At 39.3% G+C, this 17,148-nt stretch overlaps 1 protein-coding gene across 2 annotated transcripts in view; it reads right to left on the reverse strand.

Moving 5' to 3' along the window:
• srbd1 (S1 RNA binding domain 1) overlaps positions 1 to 16,734 on the reverse strand; it is a 55,182-nt gene extending 38,448 nt beyond the window's left edge. For both annotated transcript variants that reach the window (XM_038737054.1, XM_038737053.1), the window contains exons 1-14: positions 16,635 to 16,734; positions 16,117 to 16,187; positions 15,439 to 15,853; positions 14,828 to 15,067; positions 13,781 to 13,947; positions 13,301 to 13,418; positions 13,009 to 13,147; positions 10,633 to 10,729; positions 10,333 to 10,519; positions 4,955 to 5,058; positions 4,475 to 4,582; positions 4,076 to 4,233; positions 3,013 to 3,103; positions 2,614 to 2,721 (exon numbers count right to left, since the gene is read on the reverse strand). In XM_038737054.1, coding sequence (XP_038592982.1) covers positions 2,614 to 2,721; positions 3,013 to 3,103; positions 4,076 to 4,233; positions 4,475 to 4,582; positions 4,955 to 5,058; positions 10,333 to 10,519; positions 10,633 to 10,729; positions 13,009 to 13,147; positions 13,301 to 13,418; positions 13,781 to 13,947; positions 14,828 to 15,067; positions 15,439 to 15,853; positions 16,117 to 16,187 — 2,003 coding nt within the window. In that variant the 5' untranslated portion in view covers positions 16,635 to 16,734. The remainder of the gene's footprint in view (positions 1 to 2,613; positions 2,722 to 3,012; positions 3,104 to 4,075; positions 4,234 to 4,474; positions 4,583 to 4,954; positions 5,059 to 10,332; positions 10,520 to 10,632; positions 10,730 to 13,008; positions 13,148 to 13,300; positions 13,419 to 13,780; positions 13,948 to 14,827; positions 15,068 to 15,438; positions 15,854 to 16,116; positions 16,188 to 16,634) is intronic.
• Positions 16,735 to 17,148: the final 414 nt, after the last annotated feature.

A 17,148-nucleotide genomic window follows, 5' to 3' on the forward strand; every position in this document is an offset into this window, starting at 1 on the left:
AAAGCATAAAAAAACGAAAGAAAGCCAAAGAAACGCAGATGGTAAGGTAGAGATGGAAAGAGTCAGTGACTCTGTAAATACACTCAAACAGACAGAACAGTATTTAGCTCTGGAATTGTTTGTCTGTACAGTGTAAGGTTGCTGTGCGGGATGGTGGTTTTCCACCTCCATGACGGAGCCAGCTTCCTATACATGGGCTGTCTGAAAGACTTTTTACAACTGTCGATCAAAAACTGTGAGCGTTTGTTGGCTTATACCAACAAACGCTCACACATATAGAAAAGTCACAAAGTATACAAGAAACTAGGTCAATTAACTATACTGGGGACATTCACAGCAGGCATTAGGACCCCTTGCTGTTCCTGATGCTACATAGCTATTCTCCGTCATTGCCATCGTCCTTGTTGCCGATGTAATGAGGTTTCACTAATGGCAAGTCAGGGTCAGCCGTGGGTCAGTCAGCAGGGGAGTAAGACCCTCATAGTTAGCAAAAACCGTCACTCCTTGAGGCCAGTCATCTTTCCCTGCCCTCCCAGCATCATCTATCAAGGGATATTTTGGTCAGAACAGGCACATTAGACATTACATTCACACATTTTTAAGAAGTCACACTTTACTTATTTAACAGCAGCACAGACATGTGCCACTCCTACAACGCAGAATAATTACCACCTCCAAAACTGCTGTTGAATACTTGACAACATAAACTCTCTGTGTTTGGGTTCATTGTTATTTGGGATGTTAATGATTAATCTGTGCTCGATTAATCACTGTTAGAAATTTGAGTGATCAAGAATATATGAAATTGTGTAGGCAGGACAACTACACCATGTATACCAGCAGGAGTGATTTGCCTTAAGTTGGAAAGCGATATACCAGTGCTGGAGATGATTGAGGGTAGTGTTTAAATTTGACATGTTACATTAATATTTGCTTTTCACCACATACTGACCAAAGGTTGTTATAGGTGCATTTTAGCTACTATGATGATTTAAATATCCAGGTACAAATGCATCATCACAGTGAAGACATTTTAAGGTAGAAAGTAATGGCAGTTGTTACTGAAAGACCAGCATTTGGACTTTGCAGGGCATTTCAAAAGCAAGCTTTTTTTCAAGCTTTTATGAAGGAAATGTCTGAAGAGGACAGATGATGGAAACAAAGACAGTGGTGAGGAAGGAGGGAAAGAACAGAGAAGAGGAGTGAAGATAAGAATAAACAGAATGAGACAGAAGATAGAGAAAGAAGGAGGGCACAGAAGAGAAGCAACAGCGTGTATGTACATTTATATACAGACATACACAGACTCCACTTTAACATCTATGTTTCTGAGCCTACATCATCCACGGTCCAAAGAAACCAAAGTGAGGCATGAGACCAGATGACTCCAGGGCGATATCATCTGGATAACAACAACCACACTTCTATGGCTAACGTCAAAATACCATCTCTCTTCACTTCCAAAGTTCATGCACTTTCAAAAGCCTTTATTCCACAAACCCTATTAAGGGAAAAGGCAGACCATTTACACATGTGGTATGTGCTGCAAAAATACAGTTAATCATATCAGGTGATATAGGACATTCAGCCAGCACCACATCAAACAGAAGTCCAACATTCTTACGTGTTGTGAAAAGCGTGAATGCCATTAGCTCCAGTAAAAGAATGAACAAGAGAGACATTATATCAAGATGTGAAATTTTACTGGGCTGGATTGCTCTGCTCTAAAGTCTTTTCAAAAGGAAAATAATCAAGTGGACGTTAACTTAATAAAACGCCCAACTTTGAAAGTTTCTCTTCTTGCAAATAGACAGAAAATGGAACTTTAGAGAGAAAATGTGGGCTATGACACCAAAGATATGACCTCTGAAGTGTGCATGAAGAAAACTCTCATATGCAGACATACATACGTTCCCACACAGCCCAGAATCATTCTAGGCTGTGGTCCCAATGCTAACCTCATGTCAACAAACACACATGGAACTCAGCAGAGAGAGAAAGACATGGAGCAAGGAGAGGCCAGTGGTTATTATGCTTGGACCGAGGTTCTGTCCCCTTGTATTCTGAAGTGTGGACTGGGCCTGGTTACAGACACAACGTGGACCACAAAATGTCTCTTTAATTGGCCCGAGTGAAACAAAGTCCAGATGGCTTTAATAGACAATATTCACTTGAGGAACACATCCAATTTGTCTTTCTCTCCATCTGTGACCCCGCTCTCTTGCTCCCACACATTTTTCTCTTCTGTCCTTTACTCTCTCACATTGCTAAACTCCTGTACTGTCTTGCCCTTTTCTCACCACACACTTAATGTTCACCATTTCTATACCGAGACCATGATTTCTTATCCATCATCATTCCTGATTTCATTGACAACCCCATTTATCCCACTCTCTTTTCCATCCTTTCACACCTCTATTGAATATTTACAAGATTTGAAATGTTTGTTTTACTGAAACACACAAAATGTTGAATATTAACTAATGTTACCAATAAATATAAAATTATGCCATGGAATTCAGTCCTCTGGACAGTAGGGTTCACCCATCCATCCACTTTTTATACCCACTTCTTTCTATTCTGTTCTAGCATTCCCAGGATAAAAGACCTTACCAGTAGGACACGTCCAGGGGGTTAAAATAGCGCCTAGAGATGAGGTCAGCAAAGAAGGACTCAGTCTCACGACATGCTGTTCCATTGCCAATGACAACCCTGGTACAGCTAGAATGGACAAGAGGAAGAGGAGAAAGACAATGAGGATTAAGAAAGCAACCATAAGGGTTTAAAAATGAGGTGAGGATCATCATTTTCTTTTCTGTTTATAATATTATGTTCAGTGATCTATCTGACGACAGAGAAGTTGTGTTTTTAGGAACAGGAAAGTTACAGCAATTAAAACATTAATTAACACAACACAGCCATTATCCATTACTGCCACATTTTCTTACATTGTATTTAATTCAGCTGAAAAGTATACTTGAACAGAGACTATTTACACACAAGTTACAGTACCTGTATTTAATCATAAGGTGGCGCAGTTTGTCTGCTTCTTTGTGCTGGCCTGAATTATGCAGGTGCACAACATCAGTATGGAGAATCTGACCTGAGATCAGAGAGATCAAGACAGACAGAAGGACATATAGAGAAAATACAATGTTGCTGGTAAAGTATTATGACAAGAGGATGCTCAACAGACTAAACTATATACTATCAGCTAATGTCTCTCTACTGTATGCTATCTAAGGAGGCAGCAATGCTATAAACACACATATGCATGATATGCACACACATAATCCACCCACCAGGGTCATGCCAACTGGCATCTAGTCTCTGACATGCACATGCACCTTGACGGTAATAACAGGTCCAGTGGTGGCCTGGTTACATGGCATCACAGAATTTGTGACTTCATTACAGCTTAATCACTTAAACTGTGAAACACAATGAAGAGATGTCTGACTCTTCAGTATTTCTGTACTAGGTGGGTTTGACATTAGTAAAAGACTAGATTAGACAAGATTAGCCATGAATTTGCAGTGAAACTTTATTTTGCATAGTGTAAGAAGGTTAGATAACCCTTGAATATGTGACTACAATTACATAAAAATACTGTTGGTTAAATACAATAGTTCTGTTCTTAAAAACGTAAGTAATTACACTTATTCAATATATTAAAATACAACCACCAATTACATGTATGGATAGAAGCAAACACTATTAGAACATCTGTGACAATAGTTCTGATGCATCAGTGAGACCCTGATCTAAGTATGTATGCAAAAGTAAAGCTTTAATTCATGTTAGAGTAACATATCTGAAGCCTATGAGCTGTACTTTATATTACCCCTTTTAAACACAGTGTCAAAGGATAAACCTGTGATTCCTGTCAATCATTCAACTTCAACACTCAGATGCCCTCCCGAGATTGTGTGCACTATGGTGTCAAGAGCTTTCAAAAAGACTGTAATAAAGATGCAACCTAGTAGATAAGTATCATTTTATATATGGAGAATAAAGAATTATAACTCAAACTATATTGGATGCAAAAGTGGGTGTACACCGTGTAGTCCCTTACCAGTGGGAGAGAGAACTGCCAGCTTACAGCCATGTCTAAAGCCAGGGTCCACCCCCATGATGACGCAGCCCCTGACTGGACACAGCAACAGGCGCTGCCGGAGGTTCCGCACAAACATGGCGATTGACTCCTTCTCTGCAGCACTCGTCAGCTTGGTCCTAAACAGAGGGAATGCAAGAGAGAGATGGGGAAAAGATGGGCAGAGGAGTGAGTGAAGATATGAACAAAAAGAGTGGAGACGGCGAGATGTAGGGGTTAGTTGTATGGTCAGGTTAAAAGAAATAAAGAAAAAGAGAAGAAAAAAATAGGTGAGGATGGGGAAAGAAGAAGAGGAAATAGCGACACAGTGTAAATCAAAAGGAGAAAAGTCACACACATTAACAGTCACGCTTAAAATACCTGTAACTCCTGGTGAGGAAAGGCAGAATAAGCCTTTTGAAAGAATCCTCTACTGCATTCCTAATGATTGCATGAAGCTCTTCTCTTGCAAACGTCTTTGGCCTCCACCTGCATTAAAACAGTGGGGGAAAAGCTGATTTTTTTTTTTCTGTGGATCATTTCCATCTATAAAAGAAAATGTGACTTCCCCTAGTTTGCAAACTGATTCCCTCTATCTGAAGTGAAAATATGCCACACATCCCTGACAGATCAAAAAACACCCAATTTGTGCAAGACATTGAATATTCTTGGAGTTTCTGGTGCACTTAATTATTTCTAACAAACCTGGACCAACGAATGGATTGTATAAAAGTGAGGAGCCTTTGTCTTGTTTCAAAAAAATTTAATTTCTACAACAATCAGGTGTCAATTCACTACAACTCTTTAATACTAAATCTCAAATAATTGTGTGTGTGTTTGTGTTATTATTGTATTGCTGACCTGTTGTTGATGCACCACCTAGTGAAGTCATTCTTCACCCTGTCGGGAATGTTCACCTTCACTGTTAAAATCTTCAGACTCTCCCCTCGGTTAATAGCCAGGGTCTGTACACGCGCGCGCGCACACACACACACACACACACACACACACACACACACCATTACAATAAACTATATAAACAGTGCCCATATGTGTACATGCACACTGACAAAACTCACAACCTCTACAGGTCACACTCTGAAAGCAAACATTTTGAAAAACAACAATCCACACGGTAGATTGCTCTGTAGTTGTTGGCACTACTTATTTATTAAGTGATTTCTGTATCATTTATATCTAGGTTTACATGTGTGGTCTAATAAGTTTACTTGGTAAAACTCAAAATATTGAGTTGAATTTAAACAAAAAAGCTCTCGGTTGTTTACAAAACCACAAACATTAAAATCTAAATGTGATGATCTTCATTTTCAGAATGTCTTGCTATTCCCATTTGGCAGCACCTTAGAATTATGGGGGAAAAGGCAAATATATTTAATTAACAACGTAATTTGTATACATAAGGCTTAGTTTGGGTTACTGAATGACATATGTATAAAAACACACACACACACAAACCTCTACACATAAGCACAAGAACCCAATCTTTTAACTCTCCACATGCATGTGTGTGAAAGTGATGAGCCTAGGAGTATATCCTGTGGCCAGGCTTGTTGTGTTGTGTGCTGGTGCCCCCTTAGAGGAACTGTGACATGCTGTTAAGCAAACTGTAGTAAGTGTCTGACCTTTTCAGTGGGGAACCTTTAGCCCGCCACAGAACAGGGCCAAGAAACAGGACGTCAATCTGGAAACCAAGCGGAAGAGGCAAGCTGACAAATGCCACCACTACGCCACCATCAGCACTGAGACCGCAAGGCCTAAACCCCACCCGCACCCACGGTGCCACAACCATTACCATTCAGCAGCACCCTCGGATATGCTGCATCCATGCAACACACACAGACAAAAATAAAAATATAAACACAGCTAAGCAGAGGCAAGAATTAATGCAGCGAGCGTGTTTGAATTATGATTAAAAGTTAGATTTCTCTTTTGTTGGCATGTTTCTGCCCTGGGCTGCCGCACTGATTGTGATGAGATTTCTCAAACAATCTTCATCAAAGCACTGAAGTTTACCATGCTGTCGAAGGAAGGAAGCAAAACACTTCTTTCTGAATTCTCTCAACATCTGGGAAAACCCATGAAATTAAAGTAATAAATACCAAACTGCCCTAGGAAACTGTGATGTCAGGGTTTGACATTCAATCTTTTTAAGATCATTTTGTGAAATGAACTAGCATGTTATGTGCTTGCTGAATCAATTTAAATCATCTTCCTACTTCTTATAAAGTAATTATGCAGGTTTTATGTTTCTTTCATTTGTTACCTGCATGATAAACAATATAGATAAGCACTACTGCAGATCCACTAACCCTAATTTTTGTGAGCATCCTGTATTTCAACTACCAAACTCTAACTGTGGTGAATGCAACTACATCCCCAATTTGGTTGTGCAATTTTTGTCCTTGCTCTGTTTCCCCTCTGTAGCTGGCCACGGTCCTTGCTGATGATAAATAACCTAGTGTTTGTCTCTCAGTTTCTGCCTGGGTTGGGTCACTGGTGGGAGACAGAGGGTGATCTGAAAAGAAGGGTGATGTGAGACAGAGCGCGAAGCGTGTGTTTGTGTGTTAGATGGGCCAGGAGTGACATGTAGCCAAGTACTGGCCAAACTCTGACAAGACCAGACAGAATGTCTTTCCTAGATGCCCCTTCATCCTTCCACCAGCCCCCTAGGGAGGGCAGTCAGCCAACGACCGTCTTCTCTCTAGCTGTCTCCATCTCTCTCTCACCATTTCTTTGGAGGAATACTATCATCAACACATCTATCCACCCAACATATCAAGGATAAACAAACAGATGCGCACATGCCGACACAAACACACAGACAACACACTTATTGACCTAGATGACACAAATAGGACACTGTACTGTCTAAACAATTAAAGGACATGGCAAGCAGATTGCCTTATACTCCTAAAATAAAAGTTTAGGTAAAGCATTTGGCATGTGAGCCACATTTGGTTAATATTATTCTTTAGATAGTTTGATTATAAATAGATATTGATTCTCTAAATGAGGGTCAAATTTCAGAAGGGATCATGGTCCAGCAAGATACACTGATCTTTCACACAATCATACTAGCTGCTCAGGGAGAACTCCTTCTGTCCCTTTTTACTCTCTTATTCTCCCCAAAAACGAAGACAAAACGGCACGCAAGTTGGCTCTGACAGCTGTTAACAGAACTACAAATCAGATCAGAATGAAGTAGGAGCAAAAGCATTTCAACTGGCACTTACTGTACTTTTTTGGCTTCATCAAATGTGTTATTATTTATTTAATTATCTCACTTTTTATTTCAGATTACAAAAAAAGAAGGGAAAAGGGGGCTAAACAGACCAGTAAGCAGATGTGTAAAAATATAACTACTGTACATTGTTGAAAAATGACATTATTGACAAATTAATTATGTTTTATACCAGCAGAAGGAATACACTTATTACATAATTTGGAGGCCCTCAAAAGAATTAAGACCAATACACACACACACAAAAAGTGTTTGTGTTACCAACACTAAAAGTGTTTGTGCAAATAAACTTGTTTTTCTCCACCTGTCCATCAAAAACGAGTGTTTAATTGATGAAACAGTTCTATTTACCCAAGCTCCTCTGCAGGCAAGCCCAAGACTGGAGTGCTAAACTACCATTTGATCACAACGCAAATCATATTAAAAATACCCCACTGCACATTCAACAAATCTGCCCTGGCATACTCAAAAGCGTACCGGCTGCCAATAGCTATAAGGTAAATGCATACCCTTCGAAGAAGGCCCCAAATCAAATCTGACAGAATTAAATCTGAGCAAAGCATCTCACCGAGATATGTCAAACGGCTTATGCTCTAAGACATACTGAACACCAGAGCTTCCTATAAACTAACTTCAGATGAATTTATAAAACTCTTACATAATGCTATAAAGCCATACATCAGGGGACTTATAGTCCATAACAGATCATTAGAATCATTTTAATGATCAGAAAATTTTGATACTCGATCATTCATTTCAGTAATTCCCCCCCCAAAAGAAATCAGGTTGCAGCTTCTAAATTGTGAGAATTTGCATCTTTTGTTTATTTTATGGGTTTGTATAAGTAATTTATCAGGAAAATAATGAGCATATTAACTGAAAAGGAAAACTGACATTAGTAGAAGCCCCATACTTACAGCACATTTTATGGCAGGCAATTAACACTGAATGTTCATGTTTAATCCTTCTTTACATAACTTATTTGTCTCTCTATGCCTTAGTCTAATCAATAAAACTTACCAATACCTCAATTTAAAGTTAATTTCCTATCCTTTTTGTTAACTACAAATACTAAGGATGTCATTTCTTTACTACTTAATTTTGTTTGTCCCTACAGGGTGTTATTTCCCATCTACAGATGAACTTGCTTGCATGTTCACTGATCCAACTCTAACATGTTTCTATCCCCCCCCCCACCCCCCCGTCCTTTTCCTTTAACAAACCAACAGAGCAGGGGCTTAATAAAATGTGCTAAAGCAAACCGGCAAGTGTGTGCTCACACACATGCCTCCTGTCAAAACACATCTCCCACCTGCTACCCCTTCCCGACGACTTGACGGCTAGAAAAGGTTCATTTTAGCCGGAATCTGACAGCAAGCAGGGTCACAGCAGCCTGTGGATTAACGCTCCATGACAAAGGCGAGTCATCGAATTAAAGGTCTCTCATACAGTGGAGAGGAGAGTGGAAAAGGGGAGGTGTGGAGTGGATTGGAGGGCTGAGGTTTAGTCAGAAAAAGAGGGAGGGAGGCATATCAGAGAGGAGCAAGAGAGATTAGTGACGGACGCACCTCAACGTCGCTCATCTGTTCATCCTCTCCCTCCCTTTACCACCCCCACTACCTCTCCCCATTCTTCCCTCCGCCTGTGGGCCCAGCAGCAGTAGCTGTCACTATAGGAGAGCGCCTGTCAATCAAAGCTTCCTAATCCAATGGCATGTCAGCAGGGGACATGTCACATATGTTAAGAGGAGAGAATGAGGGGACTTGCAGGGTGTGCTTGTGTGTTAGCAAGTGTGTGTGCATGCATGTATGTGTACGTGATTGTATGGCTGTAGGGCAGAGCGCGGTTGCCAGAGAGTGTGGTGTGGCAGAGAGGCAGCGGGTGATGGAAGCTGTGGTGACACATGAGGCCCGGGACCAACTCTGAGCAACCCACTAGTCACTAGAGGGATAGAGGGGGAGCAGAGGAGGCAGAGCAGGACACAGGAGGGGTAAATATAGAGGCACAGACAAGGCTAACTGCGACTGACATGGCTAGCATTCAGAGGCGGCACACATGAAGCAGACAGAAATGACACAAACACAAACAGATGGTGTGCATTTGTTGTGTGTGTGTATATGTGTGTGTTTATCAGGCAAGTCAAAACACACAATACAGGTGTAAATGACTTTTAATATGGTCCAGCATACTTAAATAAGTTGTTGTTCTTTCATTTTCTTAAGGCTGTGTTATTATTATAGGAGATTGATCATCATTCCCCAACAGTGATTACAGATTACTTCTGGGAAATACACTAATATGAAGTAATGAGAACTGTCATTGCTTTCTATTCACATCTCTTCCATTTTAAGTTGACTGGTGTGCAAGTACAACGAACCATTTAAAACAAAAAGACAGAAAAGACCAAAAAGAACCCTAAAGCAAATGTGTGGATGTGTATTGTCTTTTTACATCTTCATGCACTGGATGAAATCCCATGGACTTGAATACAATGATGTGTAAAATGTCACTTTTAAATTCCCATGTATTTGCAGATTTGTCTATTTCACTTACAAATTTCACTTCATGGCTTGCGAGTACGCTGAAAATGTAAGATTTAGCTCTCTGTTTAAGCTGCTTGCTCGTACTGTATTTGTTCCAACTTGTGGTAACAGTTGTATTAAATCATCCGTAAACTCTTCATATCAAACATATTACAGTTTCATATAATTAATGTTTTTCTTTTCCCGGTGACTTGGTAATAGCCAAAGGGTTGGGAGACACATCAATGACAACAACCCAGGGGCTAACCTATAGGCTACACACTGAAGTCCTGACTGCTCCAGTGCTCCTACAAAATTGAAGTGGTATCATATAATTACAACATATGAGTAACAAAACTTCTATTCTGCAGGTCACTGCTTAAAATGTTGTTAAATAATTGGAAGGAAGGAAGGAAAGAAGGAAGGCCGGAGGGAGGGATATGCTCCCTTGTTACCTGATGGGGCTGGATGCGCTGGATGTTACAGGTGAAGTCAAAGTAGAGGTGGAACTTGTCGATGTCCTTGTTTTTGTTTTGCGGGGCCCCTGGTTTTTTGTGACCTTGGACAGACTTCTCCTGCTCTCTTTCCTTTAGTGCCGATTTGGACACGGAGGACTGGATGGTCACAAAGCTGTTTTCACACCTGACACAGTAAGAGAGAAACACACATTTTCAATGTATTGAGTAAAAGTTGCTCTTGTTTCAATATCAAGAAAACACAGACCAACGTGGATATTACAATGAACATCTTCTCACAATGTTTTCACGTAGGTGAGTGTCTCAGGGTCTTTGGCTATCATATCAGCCAAGATGTGCTCTACACCTGTTGCCACTTCTTCCACTGATGAGAGACCTGACACACAAAAACACACACGGAGTGAACTCTTTTAAGTCCCTTCTTAAAACATACTTTTATAGGAGAGCCTTTCCCGATCTTATTTCACTTTATTTTATCCCTTTTATTTTATTGTATTTTACTAATTTTATATTTATCTTAAACGTCTTTTGTTTTCATGCTTTTATCTTGTATTGTTTTTGTATTATTGTCTCTTGGGTATTATTGTCTTTACATTTGTTAAAGCACTTTGTAACTTGTTTTTGAAAAGTGCTCTGCAAATAAAGATTATTATTATTATTATTATTAAATACTAAATGTTAAAAGCTCTGGTTGTACAACAGAGAATTTAGAAGATAGATAGATAAGCGCTACAGAATGAGGTGCTCCATTTCTAAAAATAAATAAATAAATAGGCCTCCAATTCAACAACCATATGTTAAAAAGAAACATCTAACGATGTTCATCATAAAACAGTATAGCAATAATAGACTGCAACACAGGGGAACATTTCCATAACAATCACCATCACTTCAACAACATCATCAACATCAGTACTATACATGTTATAACAACCCCATCACTATTTAATTATTAACTCTATCTACTTCTCCGGACTGAGTTTAGAAAAGAGATGGCATTCGGAAAGAATGAGTGCCTGTATCTATCGCTCGTTACTGGGGGTAATCTGAACCGAGAACCAGAAGGCAAGATCTGAAACTCCAAATGATGCAATAACTGACTTGGCCTTCCTAATTACCTGTCTATTATACAGGTCAGTGAGGCTACACTGCTGGACGCCTAAAATTTTACTGTTGACCTTCACTATATTGGAAAGAGCAGTTTTGGCCTTAACAGTGAGATTACCATACCAGCAAATTACAGAGAATGTTAATACAGACTCACTGTATGATTTATAAAAAAGGGTCATGAGGGTTTTATCAACATGAAACTTTGTTTGTTTGTTTTTGTTGGCCTTTTTTGCAGAGCATCTCAGTGTTGGAATTAAAATTCAATTTATTGTCAATCAAACTGCCGAGATACTTGTTTCTACGAATCCCACCATCTGCCTATTGATGGTAGTGTTCTGAGGAGTTGATGACTTACGCCTAAAATCAATCAGCATGTCCTTTGTCTTTTCTACATTTAATTGAAGGAATACCCTATCACACCAGAGCACAAAATCATCAACAACAGGACCATGATCACTTTCCTCAGAAGAGAGGAGACTAACAATAGCAGAATCATCTGCAAATTTTAATATAAAAATTTTAATATAAAAATTTTAATTTTTATACTGATGATTGCCGCTGGCTGCGGCAATCATCAGTATAAAGAATATAAAGGAGTATAAAGAATATAAAGGATATAAACAACAGCATACTGACAACATTTCATGCTATTTATAATTATAATTATCGGCCACTCAGCCATTTTTTTAGTAAGGACTTAACTAACTAAAGAGTTGATCATCTTAATGCTCATCGGAGGCCCATTCAACATAATAGCATCTGGAAATACAGGAAAGTGTCCTTCCCCATACAACTCTTAAACCTCAAGGGAACAAAATCAGTTGTACTCCCTCTTGTGGTATGGTAAGTATGGTATTCCCTAATATTGGGATTTGTGAAGCTCGCTCTTCAACCCGCAGTCATTTAATGCTGATCAAATGAGCGGAAGTTGTGTCGTAGATGGAAGTTTAAGGACCAATCGCACAAATTTATTTTGCGATGTCTGCAGCTTCTTTTTAAGAATCATAAGTGCACTTGTATACCAGGAGAGGCATGCATAATCAAAATGACACCGGATGAAGGACACTGCCAATGTCTCTAGCGCTGTTCTATTCAAACAATTTGAGATTCTAGCCAGAAATATGATTCTTTGGTTAACTTTAGTAAGCACCATCTGAGCCATGCAGTCTCCTAATAAATGATTGTCTAAGACCCAGCCTAAGCAATTGACAGATTCCTTGGCTGTGGCCTCATTGTCGCCCACCACTATCCTAAAATCTGTGGCCTTCTCTAGCTTTAAATTTGATCCAAAGAGTAGGGCCTCTTGTGTATACCTGAATCTGTACATCCTAACAATTTGATTCAAACTGAAAAAAAAATCCTAAAGCGCTCAAAATCAGTGCATAATAAATCATTTGTGATTGTAATTTCTCCAAATCTGATCTTTTAAATGAAAAAAATCTTCTTTTCATGAGATTGCCCAACAGGTCCAGGAGGTTCCTCTCCAAGCATAATGTTAACCTTCAGGTTTACATTTATTTTAATGTCTACAAAACTGTGTCTTACCCTCAGTACCAGGTTTTACCCATGCCCTTAAATCCAGAGTGTGTGGTGAGTTGATCAGTGTAGTGGCTGCCACCTCAAGGCCAAGTGCTTTGGCCCTGCGAGCCTTCGTCAGCTTACTGCCTTTCTTATAGGGGGAATACTAAAGACACAAACAGAAGCATTTGTGATGAATCGTAAGGAGAGTATAAGAGCCACTTTCAGGTGTGGATAAATAATAGTGCAAACACGAATGAGATTTCTGAATCACATTTAAATGATAGATATTACTTTAGAATAAAAATGTGATTCTGACCACATGATCCAGTTCATCAGCTGATCGGCAGCTCCTAAGGTTTTGTTCCAACTCAGTTGTCAAAACCCCATCCTTCTTCAGGGTCTGAATAACAGATTGAGTCTTCTTGGCAAGAGAGCTGAAGAAACACACACACATACACAAATATACAAAAAGAAATGCATTATATATAGTGCACAATTATAGCACGCAGAAGCACACAAGTGATACACAACACTCGTTTCAGGCCTCAAAGTTTGACCAATAGCACCATCTAGTGGCCAATTTCAGAAATGCGGTCTCAAAATTAACCCAATCTTTTTCAGCTCATTTAACAAAACATTTCATGGCTACAGTTGTAAATATATAAAAGTTTGTATCTAATTGTGCCTCTACATGCATTTCATTATTTAATGCTGGCAAAGGTATAAGTGGGTAATAAGGTGTCTTAGTTAGTTTTATTTTTAAATTTTTTTCTCTTAAGATGTTTCATTTGCCTACCATAACTCCTCATATACCAGCTGGACATCTCGGACGGCATCGGCGTCCATGTGGTTAATCATGTCTTTGCGGTAGCGCACCATGAATGGCACCGTGTTTTCCTCACGAAGCAGCGCAATGATATTTACACACACCCATCGCTCCACACATGTCAGGATGGACAGCAGCTAAGGGGAAGGACACACACAGATATTCAAACAGTACATCTATCTAAGCAAGTAGGCAGTAAGACACTGCCCATATGACCACCAATTAACAAGAAAACTGTTTGTCTGTTGTTAATATCTAATATCTTCACGGTTTCTCTTTTGAGTCTCTGGCTTTAGCAATTCAGTGATATAAGTGTGCATGTCATCCCATTCTTTGCATTTTAGTCTACACAGGGGACCCAACTGTCAAAACAAGTTTGTTAAAGAATTTTTTTTTTTAACTTTGTTAAATATAAAATAGGACTTTATTTTTTTCCAAGGGAAATTGTTGTGCAGCAGTTGTAGTACAAAGTAGGAAATATAAAATATCAATACATGTGCAAATTTTAAAATATTAGTAAACACACAGAACACACTTCAAAATCCCAAATATACATATGGCCAGCTGTAGGTTAATAGTAATGTTGCTTCTTGATGTGTTACATATAGATATGTAGGAAAAGAGGCATATAGTTCAAAAATCAAATCTCAAGAACAGGTATGTGTGTACGGTTAAATAAAAATGTTCAGTGATTATGTCCACGATATTGCCCATTATGTCCTATAATGTCCAGTAAATCAGAAGGTTGTAATTGTAATCTGCGGACAGACAGTAATCCAAAGACAATGGATGGAGAAAGAGTAATGCCACCCATCAACAGCTCATTGTCATGTTGGCAACAGTGTCCTAGTGTCCAAAAGTGTTTAACCAAGAAGTGGTGGTGGCAGTTTCATTATTGCCCCATTGGGTCACCTACAAACTGTCCACACATTTTAGCATTGTTTGTCTGCCAGTAATCTGACAAAAGTATAGACAAACACTTTCACACATAAAACACACCACCAAATCCTCCAATACCTCTATCAAGTCCCAGTTCATATTGAGGTCATTCCTCAGAGATTGTGCTTCAGATGATGGTAAAGCAGTTGGTTGGCCCAGGCAGGCACCACTGGTCTTCTGTTTCTTTTGACAGGGCTCATCAAACGTGAAATCCTCCTCCTCTACTTCTTCTTTCTTTGTTCTAAGCCCAGCTAGTGATGATCCCTCTCCTGCCCATGTGTCTGCCTGGTGGGATTCTGACACGATAAATGACACCCTCTACAAGAAAAAAGAAAAACAGCACAAGATAAGACAAAAAATAAAAAAGGACTGAGAACAATCAGAGATTAGTGATGGGATATGTGTTTATGTTAATAAAAAGAGCTTTGCTGTCTTTATAAAGTGTTGAAAATATGACAATTCAGGGAAAGTAACTGGATTTATTCTATTAACTGTTTCACATACAGCAATATCAGTAAGCATAGTTCAGTAATACACATATATTCTTACCATACATTCTAACATTTAAGTCTAGTCATAAACTAGCAGTAAACAGACCTGTGGTTATAATTGTTCCCAGCTCTATTTCATCTTCTTTTGTGTGTATGTGTATGCAGATATACTCTAACTAAAATGGCCATCAGTCTGACCTCCTCCTTCATTCTTATACTTGGCCCACTCTCTTCAGTCCTTTCTCGCTCTGGACAGTCTGTTAGTTTATCTCCTTTGTCTTCTCCAGCCTCATCATTCTTTTTTTCATCAATTTTTTTCCTCTTTGTTCCAGCCAACTCAGGTGCACAAGTACCCTTCAGAACTTTAGCGGCCTGTGTTTTTCGCTCTGCTGCAGGTTTGCGTGGTGCTCTTGGCTTCGGATCTTTAGGCACTTTGGGAACTTTAGGTTGCTTGGGTGCTTTCGGCTCCTTTGGTTTAGCAGTTCTCTTCACAGCTACTTTCTTCTCCTTGGCTGCAGGGGCTTTGGCAGTCTTGCTAGGGACTTTTGGCTTTGACTCTGGTGGCCTCCATTCCTCACTGTCCTCATCGCTACTCATTGTCTGGGAAAAGGACCTGATGGTAGGAACAAAGTGAAAAATCAGCTCTAATACTGTAACTGTGATCTAGCTCTTTCTGTTGAATACTGCATACTTAGTCACCTTCAACACTGTAAACATAGGCTAGTGTTTCTAATGGATTAGAGATTCTTAACTGCACAATCTAACAATGTCAGTATGAGTAACGTTATGTTTGTCTCTTTTTCAGCCCTGAGATGTACTGGTGAGCTGCAAACTGCATCCTTTAAAAAAAAACAGTGAATGAAAAAATTAACTTACAGGTCGGTGTCCATGTCTCCGTCCTGTAACTTCACAGCTTTGGCAGTTGATGCTCGGGGTCTTCGCATCATCTGTCATAAAATGTATTTAGTTAGTTTAGCTAACTGACCAATTAACAGTGTATGTATGTAAAATGTAGTCAGCTCATTAGTGTTGGCGTTAACCAGTGGACATGTAATGGTAAATGTTACTCAGTTAGCTAACATTAACGTGAACTTAAGCTAGCTAACGCTACATGCCAATTAGTTAACTAGTAAACTATCGTTCCGGCTAAACCGAAAGCAAGAACATATTATCTTTGCTAACGGAGATGCAACATGTACTTTAATGAAGTAAACAACGAACGTGCAAACGTTTGCTATCTATCATGCCCAAGTTCAGGTTAGACGTTATTTAAATTTGGCGCTTCACGCTAACGCTAGCAAAGCTAGCCGGCTAAATGGTGCTACAAGCATATTCATGAATGCCACTTTTTCCCGCACGGCAGTAACCCCAACTAACCAACTCTACATTTATACCTTTGAAAATGCTCAAATTATTTGTAGGTACTCCGCTGGAAGCAGGTTGTAAATAGTAGGCTGCTTCCTGCAACAGTATGAGTTCAACCAATGACAACATCCAAAAGTCTTAAAGGGCACAAACATTCACACAACCTTACAGGCAACTTACGCCACTTACTGGACTGGAGTGAAAGTAGCTAGATCGGCAGTAAAATGGGGAGGGAACCAAAAGGTTTTGATAAATTTTGGTTTCACATAAATCAAGAAGTTTTGAGACTATCCCAATAGTGATTTTAAAATCAGCACCAACAGCCCATCCCAGTATGTTCTGTATGTAAATGATCTTCGTCAAGGATATGGGCGGTCACACCAAATATTGATTTGATTTAGATTGTCTTCTGTTCACTCACTTTGTATTTTAATTGATAAATATATATTAACATGTCTATTTTTGTAAACACTCTTACTTTACAGCATTTACACCTAAAACACCTAAAACCTTTCCACAGTGCATTCAAACCTGATCACAAGG

The sequence above is a fragment of the Micropterus salmoides genome, unplaced genomic scaffold (genome assembly GCF_014851395.1).
Source record: "Micropterus salmoides isolate LMB-PRFRI ecotype aquatic unplaced genomic scaffold, ASM1485139v1 Ms_hic_scaffold_22, whole genome shotgun sequence".
In the NCBI taxonomy this organism is placed as follows: Eukaryota; Metazoa; Chordata; class Actinopteri; order Centrarchiformes; family Centrarchidae; genus Micropterus; species Micropterus salmoides.